Source organism: Haliotis cracherodii, unplaced genomic scaffold, assembly GCF_022045235.1.
Source record: "Haliotis cracherodii isolate W230 unplaced genomic scaffold, xgHalCrac1.p SCAF_16, whole genome shotgun sequence".
Lineage (NCBI taxonomy): Eukaryota > Metazoa > Mollusca > Gastropoda > Lepetellida > Haliotidae > Haliotis > Haliotis cracherodii.
The window spans coordinates 28,322,077-28,336,225 of NW_027266271.1; the positions used below are offsets into that span (position 1 = coordinate 28,322,077).

Consider the following 14,149-nt stretch of genomic DNA (forward strand, 5'->3'; position numbering starts at 1 on the left):
CCCGTCTTGGAGAGAAATAAATCTCTTATACACTGCCACGAGAACTACAGGCTGCACATGCATTTCTGAGAGACAGAATAAATCCCTTATACCCTGTTTCAAAGCAAAAAGCCGCACGCTTTTTCCAAGCCAATGGATGTCAGGTGACAGAACAAGCTCACAAGCTGTTTTCTATCAATTTTGGATTTATTTGAATTATTTTACAATGTCATATTAAAACATGTCGGTAAGATAAATTATGACTCGTGGTATGAAACTTAATGAGGGATGCATAAAACCCCATGTACCCCAAGTGATTCTGCTACAACTTATGAAATAACATGTACATTGTATCAATGAAACACCCTTATTACATTTTAATCTAAATAACACAGTCTAAATACTGTCTATATAACTCACCTTGAGTGTGTGGGGGACAAGATATAACACATTTTCCAGCCAGGAGTCTTCCATTGGTGCAACATGCTCAGTGTCGATACCATTGTGTATGTAGTAGTAGTATCTCTGGAAATGACAGAAAATATAGAAAACATTTTAATGAAACAAGTTTGACCACTCAGCCCAAACAGCATGTTACCTGGCACACATATCTCACAACTCTCTATATCACGGCTCCTGTGGACTGTCACTTGAAAGTTACCTCATCAGACAAACTAGACTGTGTTTTTACTCATAAACACATATATACACACACACCCCTCCCACCATTTTTCCAATACATTAGTCCAAATTGGTTCCATGGAAATACAAGAAATTTAAAAAATCAAAAATTGAAAAACATGAAAAGGCCAAGAGTTGTTTGAATCTCAATGATTTTTTCCGTAGCTGCGTAACCAAATAAAATTGAGAAAAATTCGAAAATAGTAATAGGCACCAGTTAAGTTGATGAGCAATCCATATGCCAAGTTTTGTTTAAAAATGTCGTTAAGGCCTGGAAACAGACCCTACCCTTGTTTGAGATTACGTTGAAAATTGATTCCATGAAAACATAAGAAATAAAATTTAGAACAATTTCAAAATAGCAAAAGGCACGAGTTATGCTGATGAGCAATGCATATGCCAAGTTTCATTGATAACCAGTGAAAGGTTTTCAAGTAATGGCTCGGAATAGGATGGGACCACCGCCGACATCTACGCCAACGGGAACCGACCCAAATACAATAAGTACAATGCACTTTTGTTGTATGAACGGTGATAGTCCACTGTAGGAAACTTTAAAAAGAACCATGGATCTATCACATAAACCATTTTACCAGGTCTAACAGACAATCACACCAATCATAGAGTACAGAGGTATAAGTACATACAAGTGAGTGAATGCTGTTTTATTCTGACATCAGATATATTACTTTGTTTAAACTACAGCATATCATAAATCAAATCTCGACAACCCAGTTGGTGAGGGCATGACCAATAATCTACACACACACTTATCTGTCAAGATCACTTATATTGTAACCATCTGGTCCTATTTTCAATTTTGGCAATGGGTGGCCCAGTTCTCTGAGATGCAGCAATTTGCTGCCTCCTTCAGGCATGCCAGAAACCTGGGGCCATAGGTTCGAATCCAAGATTCGCACTGATTATGTTTCTAGGTATGCCATCACCATACCCATGTTCATGGGTTTCAATAAAGTGGTAAACGTTTGACACCTGCGTCAATATGGGCTTTCCTCCCACATCAAGCTGACATGCTATAATATTTCTGAGATAAGGTTGGTGAACAAAACACATCTGTTGTCAGCTCTTGCATTCAATCTGTTTTTCTTGGAATCTCAAGGGGGAGACAACATGGTAAACTTACCAGGATATCCTTCTCGGCAGCAGTGGGGGAGCCTGTGCGGGACAGCGGGGGGAGGTCACCATTGGGGGACCCGGCACTGCTCCGGGGTAGGCTCTCTTCCTGCCTGTAACCAGTAGCAAGGAAATATGTATAGACACCATCAGTTGCTATTACAGATGTCAGAAGAGATAGATATGCATAGGCGGATCCAGTGGGGGCCCTGGGTGTCTGGATCCAGCGGGTCCAGACACCCTCCCCCCTTTTGAAAACCAAATGTAGTATGTTCAAGGCAGTACAATTGATTCAGGGAGGATTTTGACATTTTGGACCCCTCCCTTTAAAAGTGCTGGATCCGGGTATGTCTCAAGTATGTGTCAAACTCCTACCAGGGTTAGAAACTAACAGTTTTTGTCAACTAGTCCTTATAATGATACATATAGCAAAACCCTTAAAATGGGCCAATTTCTACTAGTCCTTAGGATACCTTTACTATTGGGCAGTTTGGTAAGGACTATAGGACTAGTGCCAATTTCTAACACTGCCTACTATGACACATGGAAAGTGAGGTTCAAGTATAGAATGTGGAGATTTGTGTATGATGTGCCAAATCATGAGGGTCTCTTCGCCCAAATTGTCTTTTGCATCACTTTCACATTTTGATGTTTAAGTATGGGAGATTAATTGCTCAGCATTTAGACCAACAGAAATTTTACAAGAATTGGAATTTTGACTAGTGGCTAAAGTAGCAGGCCTTACTGTAGCCACACTTTGACTTGTATGACAGACAAACTATCTCCACAACACACCACATCATATAGTGTGTGGCCTTTGCCACTAACCAATTCCGGAGTCCCCTGCTACTTTCTGAGTCCCTTTTCACACAACAATCACAGTGCGAGGCGTAACTCCCACACTTACGATAACTTACAATAGAGCATAAATTGCTTTATTGAAGACTGGCCTTGACAAATAGTTTTAAACACCACAAACTTGAAAAGAATTTGAGTTTACCAGCCAGGACTTGTCTCTTGGCAGACTCAGTAGTGTTGGTATATGGACTATGCCCAGTAGAGATTACCAAACACATATTTCCTAGACACAGGCTTCAGACTTGAGGCTAAAAGTGCAGACTACTTCTAGAAAGCATTTTGACTTACATAATGATGTCCACAAGAGCCTTTCTGAAGTTCTCCCTATCTTTCTTTGGCTGTTTGAACTGGTCCATGTTGACATCTTGCTGCTTGTGTGGTTCTATAGGCTTCAGCTTGCTGGGCTGTTTTCTCTTCCGACTATCTCCTGCAGAAGAAGATGGACTCTTGAAACTGACATGACTGCTTGAATGAACTAAATTTTCAGCAATGTTAATATCATGGTTATGAAGACTAGGGCTGGGGCGAGTCCACATTTACTACCCGGATACCCAGCCCCTATAACCCAACCCTACCTGAGTACCCACTGTAGGTCTCAAGGGACAGGAACAAAATGTCCAATTGGTAATAGTTTGACTGTAGCCCTGGACAAAATGTATTTAGATACACATATAAAACGATCTGGCCATACATACTCTAAGTTGACTGAAGCTTTATTTTTATTCAAACATATAAAAGTCAGAAGGAATGGGTGCATAGTCAGAAAGAAGTGTGAACATTTGTGACTTGTAGTGTAAACATAGAGTTCTAGATCATTTTGTCATTAAACAATATATCACATGACTAACCCATGTAGTCCTGTGGGTACCTGGGTCCTTCTCAGTACCCACCCGACCCGAGTACCCCAGTTACCAATCCCAGCCCTAATGAGGACCCCTACAATTTCATGCTTAATATTGAACACTGCTCTCCCTCATGTTGGTTACAGTGTTGATGAAGTACAAAGTAACTGATGTAAACCAAACCTTTTGACATAATCACTCTGTCAATAATGTGGTTCCAGAGTGTTGTGAATAATAAACACAAATTGACTATCCCTACAAGAAATGAAAGTGTGTGTCTTGAATCAGTAGCCTAAAATATAACCCCTCTCTCCACCTCTTACACTGATGGTCCATATATTACAGATATTAACCGATATCTTACTTTGTATTCATAAGGATAGATGACAATTGCAGTCCATCAATAATTTGATAAATCATTACACAACAACATGGATCAATAGTCATGACATGACAAGTATGTCACAAGAGACCAACTCGAAGTGACCTCGAACAATGTCACACAAGCTTTGACACCATGCCAACTACGCTGTAAATAGCAATGACTCAATAACAAAACAACAGATTATACAACACCTTGGCCCTTATTAACATGATTAAACATCGCACCACTTCATGCCAAAGGTTACCTCAAAGACATGGCACTTGTCTTATGAAGCAAACACCCAAAGACCATTTGATTTCACACCTAGCAGATGACAAAAATATTTCTAAATCTGAACAAAATCAAATAACTAATATTGTCAAAAATCAACAAAATCATTACAATGTTGTACAGATGTGATATGTCACCTACACCCAAAAGAACCACAGAATTATTTCAAACAAATCACAAATTTAACAGATATTATATTCCTACAACCAACAACAAAGGACATTGAAACAATTACGTACACAGTGTCCGAAAGTAAGCATGAAGGTCAAGGGGTCCTTGTCAGCCCTAATGTCAACATTTAGGGTCCCTAGATTCAAATACCACCTCCCTTAATATTAAACATTGCCTGTACATCTACTGCTCTAACTGCACTGAGCCAAACAGCTGATTCATTCACAACATACACAAGCACCCATCCAATTACACCGCCGTGGAAAGATCAACTCTCAGACACTTCTACAGCAAATCAATCTGAATTATTCACACACACACATATAACTTTAATTTCACAAACTTTAAAATTAGCCTGATATACCCTCCATACACATGGAACTCGCCTTCCACCAGACATCAGATCTCATCACGATGTGTCTATCTTACAAATCTAATTACCCAGTCCACATCGCCAGGAAACAACTACAGCAACCCCTCCATTATTCATGCCAGTAGGACAATCACTGAGACTAGGCATGGAATTAATCAATTGATTAATTACAGGAGGGTGGTATCTTCAAAGCACTACATACAGGTCTTAAACTGTGAAACTGTGAAACTTGAATAAGTTGATATTCCTGGGTTTACCTTGGTCTCAGAGGCATGTGACTCTTAGCATTTGCAAATACATGTACAAAATATATCTTGTGTTACAAATAGAAATATTGCAAGCTGACTAATATATATTTTACTTGATTAGTGTTAGAAATTGGTAAACAATTCAAGATTGATCCTTGGTTTGTGAAAGCAGTTCAATGATTATTTAATGATGATGAAGCACATGATCATTTATATGTAGAGAGTGAGTTGGGTTGTATGCTGCTTTTGGTAATATTCCAACAATACAAGGGGACTTTTGATATGTAAATAACAATAAAAACAAAAAAAAGCAAAACATGTAAATAATATTCTGCAACAAAAACATGTACTATGAAAGCTTGTAACAGTAACAGACCTTAAGAATCAATAGTTATTGAAAGTCATTTCTACAAGATCACTCACTTGCTGTAAGTTCTCCGACAAGGTCGATGGGACGTTCATCATCATCTGGTCTCCCGGACAAGAAAAATGCTGGGGGGTTGGACTGCCATGCTGGCTTGCTGCGCTTCGACGGAAGAACAGGTAGGAATCGGATGGGATCATCGGTTCCCTTACCCTTGCTTCCCCCCGCACCTCTTGGGGAGGGCTGCAAACAAAAGGCCTCAATTAAGCCTGGGATAGAAACATAGATTTTTTTTTAAGTGTGCCAGGGGTGTTCCTGTGTGCCAAACTACAATCTACTTTTCAATTAAAAAAAGAAATAGGATATTTCATTAAGCGTATTGATAAATTATATTAACTTATGTTTCTGGTGTAACTGGTGGGGTTACTGGCTTACTCTAGGCAGATATGGAAAAACAACTAAAAGGAGCAAAGTATACAGATATTATGTGATGAAATATCAGGGTTTTATGCAATGCACAAATGTGCATCCAAATGTCGAGAGGGGCTGCAGAATAAAATATATACTGCGTCCCTCGGGGCTCACAATAACATTCATTGTACCTACAGAGCATCAAGAGCAGTTGAGGGAGTCTGTAATTTCATCATAATCGTCAATCATGACCACTGTCCACATGATCACTGATTCAATCCAGGCACTGAAGTAATTATCTAAACATACAGCCCACTACACCATTTCACTACAGGACCCATATATTGCCTGCAGAACCTTACAATTAATTCTTGGGTGCCCTTGACCCCCCCTTTTGTAAGTCAAAGAAAAACCTGGAAATGTATACATTAAATAATATGTTTTTGAAACTACAATGCAAAGTGTACAACATAAACATTTTATAATTTAAATTTCGTCACTTAGCAAATAAATCAAATGGCCAATCTGTTTGTCAATAATACCTAATTTATTCAAAGTAGGGCAAGAATGCATTCTACCAGACATCTGCCATTTGGGTAAGGGACGTGCACAAGCCCCTTCCTTAGCACTGGTTCCTAAGTTTTACAGATGCCATTTTAGCTGCCTCAATAAAATAACAGGGGTTTGCCGCTACACAACGTCTTGGATTGATTGCTTTTTAGAGTAAAAGTTCATGAATAATGGTTTGTTGAAATGTGGCCCCCATGGTTGTCTCCGATGAGGTGTGAACTTCTATTTCCTAGCACTTTTTCGATGTTTAATGATTAAACTTCAAAATTGAATACTGTAAGTCTGGAAAGTTTTGCACCATTAAATTATTGCAAGTGGGTAACAATATCTTAACTGCGTGAGGAATGTTTTGCGACACTATGGCAATGAGATTAGGTTAAAGTTGCTTTTGCATGTGACATAGTTTTAGGAAGGTGTCCAGTAAAATGCATTCTTCCCGTCATGCAACAATGAGAGTGTTAGAAATTGGCACTAGTCCTACTTTAGTCCTTGCCAATCTGCCCAATAGTAAAGGTATCATAAGGACTAGTACAAGTTTGCCAATTTATAAGGGTTTTGCTATATGTTATCATTATAAGGACTAGTGGACCAAAAATGTTAGTTTCTACAGCTGAATGACAGGTTTTATCAGCACCAAGAATCTAATGGTAACTGAAGAATCAACGTGGGAAAGGGCTCTGTTTGTTTGATGTCAGAAATCAAATGAGACCTTTCCTTAAAAGGAATCATTATCAATTATATCGATTGGGGTAGACTGCAGTATTTGTGCCCCCAAACTGGAGGGAATGTTTATCATGTTTACAGAAGTTCACAAACAAAAAATGTTCCAGGCATGCGCACTTCATTATTTACAATCGAAGCGAGTTGCCAAACGCTGTCGTCTTTTTTTGCAGCGCAAGTGTGTGTGGTCAAGGTTTGGATATAGTTGTTATGGGAAATCTAAACAAGAGAACATTTTAAATATTTATTCACACACATAAAAAATCCCAGACATTGATTTTCAAAAGTTATTTTCAGGAGTAGAGTGTATCGCGGAATCTGAATTATTAGTCTGAAAGGTCCCGACTGTCTCCGAACCTACATTTCCCACTGATCGAGCACTTGCGATCACGTTTTTTCCGAATAGTTTTGCTCTTCAACCACTTTTGTACGTTACGATAAATATACGCGCCCTGATTAAGTAAAAAATATGCCAAGGCTGTTATATTGATTGGTGAATATGACTAACTAATGGTCTATGATTCAGTTCAAGAAACTGAAATGATTCTGGAAAGAAACTAAAGAGTAATAAACCCCCCGGTTACGAAACTCGACGAGATAAACAAACGATGATGGTATAAGTTTCTCGCCTGAATTTAGCTTTGTCACCCACCTGAATCTCCGCCATTACTTCCCTAAGGTCTTGTCTGTTTCGTTATAGCTTCATGTGATGTAATTGAACGCTGCAACAACTTGTCCAAGGCACAAACTGTGTGATATCCAGTGTGGAATTAGCTGTCACAGCTAATGCATTGGGAATATGGCGGACGATGAAGGTTGCTAGGAGATTAGAAGCTTTTTAACTCGGTCATTTCCGTAAATTCACGTAATTTAACGAAGTAATATCTTTTATAAAGGGTGTCTCAAAATCATCAGTAATTTCAGTAAAGTATATTATTAGTGATATTATTCGATAGAATTCCCCCAAAATAATAAATAAAAAAAATTCACGACATTTCCTATCAACTAGAAATACCACAAAAATGCGCAGCCGGTTGGCTATCAATAGACTGATGCCAAGTCTTAATATTTTACCTAAACTGGTTCCACTGTTGGTACGCGACGCAAGATTACCGCTTTTACTGTTTAGGTAGACAGAATCCTAGTCAAAATGTTTACCTTGACATGCGGTGATGCACGAAAAGAGAGGGACTTACTAGTTGAGTGGTGGACTGACACAATTATGACGTAATGAAATTGATTATCAATGTACTGCCAGGATGGTACACATACCAACAAGTGTTCTTAAGAATATAGCTGTCTTTGGCGGGGTTTTCGCTCTTGGTAGTGCGTACTACATGACTGAAAAGATTCAAGGTGACATATATAATTATATTATACATATGGGATGATGGGATGACTTTTAGGCTTGATCTTACTTCATCAGTAGTTTAGACTAAATCCCATGTATGCCATTAATACAGCCCAGCCGCCTTCACCTTAAAACATAACATTGTAGTCCTTTCTTATCACAATTATCACTGATAATAGTAAACATGTAAAATGTAAGTGTTCCCTAATGAGTGAGTATGGTTTTACACTGATTTTAGCAATATTCCAGCAATATCACGGCGAACAACATCAGAAATGGGCATCACACAATGTACCCATGTTGGAAATCGAACCTTGGTCTTTGGCGTGACGATCAAACGCTTTAACCACTAGGCCACCCGACAGCCCTGTTCTCTAATGATATCAAATATTACTTGTATTACTGGGGCACAAGGAATGACTCAGTCGACAGTTGTAGTATGTTTAGTTCAAGTCGTTCAATCCAGTTTGTTTGCTAATCCACGTTTTATAATGTATATACACCTATTACCGATAATTGTCAATAAAACCCTTGATTAATTTTTACCATGCCGAGACCATATATAGGAAGGCCTATCAATATTTTGTATCTGTCATTAAACAATAATGTCTCAGTTTCACACATTGCATTAATTGCAAGATCTAAACATGAAGGGAGCATAGGCTTGGAGCATAGGCATGGAGCATAGGCATGGAGCAGATATACCAGTGTTGTGTCACCACCGGTACAGCAACGGACTTTATGGTTTTCAGAAAGGTTCAGGAAAGAAGACTATTATCGTATTCCCATGAAGATGCTGAGACAGTACCAGCCGGCAGTGGAGGCATTTGGTCAGCCCATCGTCAGCAAGAGGCTGGACCTAGGAGACACACAACATAACCGAGTGGATGGACTGAACGCCAGTGTAAGGTTGTCTGACTGATCTGATCCCTACAGGCGGTGAATACATGATTCAACACTGCCTCTTCTCCGATCCTAATTATTCTTTCAAAATGTAGAATCATTATGTGATGGAAAATGCTAGTCCCAAATGAATTGTGGAATAGGATGTCCAATTCTGAATTAAGATGTTCCGAATTCAATTAGGAAAAAACACATTAACATTTAAAAAAACCCAACTCAACAACAATAAGATATTAAGCTCCGAGCAGTGTGCATTTCCATGTAATGGAGGAATCATGAGAATCTGTTGATTCTGCTTCCGGAGTCAAGAGATGTGACTTACTTCTGGAACTAACATCATGTTATGGTTGATGTATAAAATTTCTCAATAATTCTAAATAATGGCTTATAATGGCAGGTGAATTATTAAGTCCTGCTCGAATGTCTTGCAGATAATTTTAAGACTACTTCCATATTCAGTTTTATTATCATGATTATAACCATGATAACTCCTTCTAGATTCACAAGTGATTGTTTGCATTATCATTGATTATTTCAACTGAATCAAGAAACGGCTTGTCTCTTTATGGGGCAGTTTTACAATATTTATGATGTCTGAATGTGGACAGGTAACTTTGAAGATGGGCAGGCAGCACTTACAGATCACCTGCCCGACTGTCTTGTTGGGTAAAATCGTTTCATCGTTCATGTTGTTTGATCATTGCATTGTTCAGTTTTTGTGGCGTCAGGTTTTATAACAAACAACTGATATTGTTACACCTCTAATATCTGGACCACTGTTCATTGTGTATTGTGAATCCAAACTTTTGATGTGTGTTTGAAACTCTGAAAAGGTTAGTTCTTATTTATATATATATATATATATATATATATATATATATATATATATATTGTTTATATTCAGACAGGGATCATGGCCATTTTGTTTGAAAACTATTTACAAGAACATCCAGTTCAACCAGACATAAACAAGTGATTTGTGTTGTCATTCAGCCTTGGGACCAACAATGTTTACAGGTCTTTACAGTGTTGTCGGTACCCCTAGTGTACAGTACATTCACACTGTGTTCTCAAAAGAACCCCCTCGTCCGATGGTAGATGACCAGATGGTGGAAACATGAATATGTATACACATGTTTGGTGTCACCCTGGGCGAGTGACATAGTTCAAATGTGCCTCTGTTCACCCAGCAGGGAATGGGTACCTGATATGTGAAGTGGATGTAAAAACCCTTTAGCACCCGTAGGAAGCTTGGGTTGAAAACTCCCCAGGGAGTTGAGAATGATAGCAGGAATGCAACCAGATCCTCTGTTCAGGGAACAAATAAAACCGATTTGTGCGGAAAGTACCTGGATACCTGTAGTATATAAATGTGTAATAAAATATACTTTACTGTCTATTTTCCCTGATGACAGATATTATCATTTCCTCACAATGTTTTTCAGCTGCTTATTCCAGTGAAAGGACCCAAGGATAAAGGCAGTCTTTACATTCAGGCCAGCAGACTTAGTGGTAAAGACAGGTAGGTGTCCACGAATAAAGGCAGTCTTCACATTCAGGCCAACAGACTTAGTGGTTAAGACAGGTAGGTGTCCACAGATAAAGGCAGTCTTTATGTTCAGGCCAACAGACTTAGTGGAAAAGACAGGTAGGTGTCCACAGATAAAGGCAGTCTTTACATTCAGGCCAACAGACTTAGTGGTTAAGACAGGTAGGTGTCCACGGATAAAGGCAGTCTTCACATTCAGGCCAGCAGACTTAGTGGTTAAGACAGGTAGGTGTCCACAGATAAAGGCAGTCTTCACATTCAGGCCAGCAGACTTAGTGGTAAAGACAGGTAGGTGTCCACAGATAAAGGCAGTCTTTATGTTCAGGCCAGCAGACTTCGTGGTAAAGAGAGGTACGTGTCCAAGGATAAAGGCAGTCTTTACATTCAGGCCAACAGACTTAGTGGAAAAGACAGGTAGGTGTCCACAGATAAAGGCAGTCTTCACATTCAGGCCAGCAGACTTAGTGGTAAAGACAGGTAGGTGTCCACAGATAAAGGCAGCCTTTATGTTCAGGCCAGCAGACTTCGTGGTAAAGAGAGGTACGTGTCCAAGGATAAAGGCAGTCTTTATGTTCAGACCAACAGACTTAGTGGAAAAGACAGGTAGGTGTCCACAGATAAAGGCAGTCTTTACATTCAGGCCAGCAGACTTAGTGGTAAAGACAGGTAGGTGTCCACGGATAAAGGCAGTCTTTACATTCAGGCCAACAGACTTAGTGGTAAAGACAGGTAGGTGTCCACGGATAAAGGCAGTCTTTATGTTCAGGCCAGCAGACTTAGTGGTAAAGAGAGGTACGTGTCCAAGGATAAAGGCAGTCTTTATGTTCAGACCAACAGACTTAGTGGAAAAGACAGGTAGGTGTCCACAGATAAAGGCAGTCTTTACATTCAGGCCAGCAGACTTAGTGGTAAAGACAGGTAGGTGTCCACGGATAAAGGCAGTCTTTACATTCAGGCCAACAGACTTAGTGGTAAAGACAGGTAGGTGTCCACGGATAAAGGCAGTCTTCACATTCAGGCCAGCAGACTTAGTGGTAAAGACAGGTAGGTGTCCACAGATAAAGGCAGCCTTTATGTTCAGGCCAGCAGACTTCGTGGTAAAGAGAGGTACGTGTCCAAGGATAAAGGCAGTCTTTATGTTCAGACCAACAGACTTAGTGGAAAAGACAGGTAGGTGTCCACAGATAAAGGCAGTCTTTACATTCAGGCCAGCAGACTTAGTGGTAAAGACAGGTAGGTGTCCACGGATAAAGGCAGTCTTTACATTCAGGCCAACAGACTTAGTGGTAAAGACAGGTAGGTGTCCACGGATAAAGGCAGTCTTCACATTCAGGCCAGCAGACTTAGTGGAAAAGACAGGTAGGTGTCCACAGATAAAGGCAGTCTTTACATTCAGGCCAACAGACTTAGTGGTTAAGACAGGTAGGTGTCCACGGATAAAGGCAGTCTTTATGTTCAGGCCAGCAGACTTAGTGGTAAAGACAGGTAGGTGTCCACGGATAAAGGCAGTCTTTATGTTCAGGCCAGCAGGCTTAGTGGAAAAGACAGGTAGGTGTCCACAGATAAAGGCAGTCTTTACATTCAGGCCAGCAGGCTTAGTGGAAAAGACAGGTAGGTGTCCACAGATAAAGGCAGTCTTTATGTTCAGGCCAGCAGACTTAGTGGTAAAGACAGGTAGGTGTCCACAGATAAAGGCAGTCTTTATGTTCAGGCCAGCAGACTTAGTGGTAAAGACAGGTACGTGTCCACGGATAAAGGCAGTCTTTATGTTCAGGCCAGCAGGCTTAGTGGAAAAGACAGGTAGGTGTCCACAGATAAAGGCAGTCTTTATGTTCAGGCCAGCAGACTTAGTGGTAAAGACAGGTAGGTGTCCACGGATAAAGGCAGTCTTTATGTTCAGGCCAGCAGACTTAGTGGAAAAGACAGGTAGGTGTCACAGCTGTATCCGAACCCCCAGACCTTGCTGCTGAGTATTGGATGGTGACAATGTGTGATCTGGCTCAGTGGTACCCTGAAGCTGGGGATCGTTGTACATGATGTACATGTGGCACACAACAACATTCACTCACTCACTCTTCCCCAAACCTGAGGGCCCTGGTTCTAAGACCCCAAATATGCTGTACAGAGTTGCCTCCCTTAGGCATGCTATGATTCTATGGTCAGTTGTTTATTACCCAGTTTAACCCTAATTATGATCCTTGGTGGTAAACATTTAAGACATGTATAAGTTTGAGCTTTTCTTCAAGATGAAGATGACATTGTGATAAAACTGAAATACTGTTAAAATGGTGTAATACTTGAGTCCATCCCTCGGTCATGTGTTCACTCTTGTGCTGTGTGTTTCAGCTGGGCTGTTGACCAACTGGACCTGGAGCTGAAGAGTACTGGTCAGCGGTGGACGTTTTATAAAAAACCTGTCGAGGATCCTTCCTCTTGACACTGTGTAGTGTTGACACTAGGATAATACAGACAGTCCATTGCTTCATCATGAAGCAAGTTTTCCTCTATCAGTATATGGATCATGCTTAGGGATGTTTGTCTTCATTGTGACATTGGATTGTAATTTGCTTCATTCCCCACAGTGAAATCTCTTACTGTAAAGAATCTGTTTTAGGGTTTGAAGTCTCCATGCACATGTATCTAGATGGTTAAGTTTGACATTCTACTTGATTTGGTAAACCAGGAATAAAATTCCGTTTCATGACTCTTTTTTCTTTTTCTGATTGGCCCTTGCCCATCTTTGTTTTATTTTAAGTGCTAAAGCTAACATTTTAGATTTCACGCTGTGCATTTGGTTCCAAATTTAATTTAGCGTGGTTGAGTCTACAGGTAACCTACCTCTACACTGAGAAATCAGTAGATGTATCTGCTAATTTAGGTCTGTGATTAGACAGTGATATGAAGTGGTACAAGGAGTCCTGTTCGTTTTGTTGGGCGGTGGGGCAGCCTTCTGGTTTTAGCGTTCACTCATCATGCCTTGGTCTGGGTTCAATTCCTAACATGGGTACAATGTGTGAAGCCCATTTCTAGTGTCCCCCTCAGTGTTATTGCTGGAATATTGCTAAAAATGGCATTAAATCCAACTCCCTCACTTGTATCATGTGCATTCATGTATGTTCTCTGAGAAGAAAGAAGTAATTTGTCGACGTTGTATAGAATACGTACAGTGTTTTAGGGGAACCAAATGAATGTATTCATTATACAGTGACTGTTTGCTGAAAATGTATGTTTGTATTTTTCAAGGTGTTTTTACTGACGTAAAAATGTAAAAAGCATTCTAAAAAATAGTATTAGGGCCGAATAAACATGATAAATGTGTGTGTTAATTCATTGCGTTTTA

The 14,149-nt window shown here is 39.9% G+C and overlaps 2 protein-coding genes across 2 annotated transcripts in view; one reads left to right on the forward strand and one right to left on the reverse strand.

The window, feature by feature from the left end:
- LOC139464047 (dynein axonemal heavy chain 7-like) overlaps positions 1–7,802 on the reverse strand; it is a 92,624-nt gene extending 84,822 nt beyond the window's left edge. Inside the window, exons 1-5 of the mRNA XM_071245572.1 lie at positions 7,659–7,802; positions 5,365–5,548; positions 2,941–3,079; positions 1,805–1,907; positions 400–504 (exon numbers count right to left, since the gene is read on the reverse strand). Coding sequence (XP_071101673.1) covers positions 400–504; positions 1,805–1,907; positions 2,941–3,079; positions 5,365–5,548; positions 7,659–7,673 — 546 coding nt within the window. The 5' untranslated portion in view covers positions 7,674–7,802. The remainder of the gene's footprint in view (positions 1–399; positions 505–1,804; positions 1,908–2,940; positions 3,080–5,364; positions 5,549–7,658) is intronic.
- Positions 7,803–8,135: 333 nt separating this feature from the next.
- LOC139463536 (cytochrome c oxidase assembly factor 1 homolog) lies at positions 8,136–14,103 on the forward strand. The gene is made up of 4 exons (XM_071244805.1): positions 8,136–8,362; positions 9,110–9,261; positions 10,706–10,782; positions 13,156–14,103. Exons 1-4 carry the CDS (start codon positions 8,266–8,268, stop codon positions 13,244–13,246), a joined length of 417 nt encoding a protein of 138 aa, XP_071100906.1. The 5' UTR covers positions 8,136–8,265; the 3' UTR covers positions 13,247–14,103.
- Positions 14,104–14,149: the final 46 nt, after the last annotated feature.

What these genes read in the sequence shown, in the direction of transcription:
- LOC139463536 (XM_071244805.1), top strand. Translation starts at nt 8,266, where the DNA reads ATGGTACACATACCAACAAGTGTTCTTAAGAATATAGCTGTCTTTGGC. An exon ending in CATGACTGAAAAGATTCAAG is followed by an intron (nt 8,363 to 9,109) that starts GTGACATATATA and finishes TATGGTTTTCAG; the next exon opens with AAAGGTTCAGGAAAGAAGAC. An exon ending in AGACTTAGTGGTAAAGACAG is followed by an intron (nt 10,783 to 13,155) that starts GTAGGTGTCCAC and finishes TGTGTGTTTCAG; the next exon opens with CTGGGCTGTTGACCAACTGG.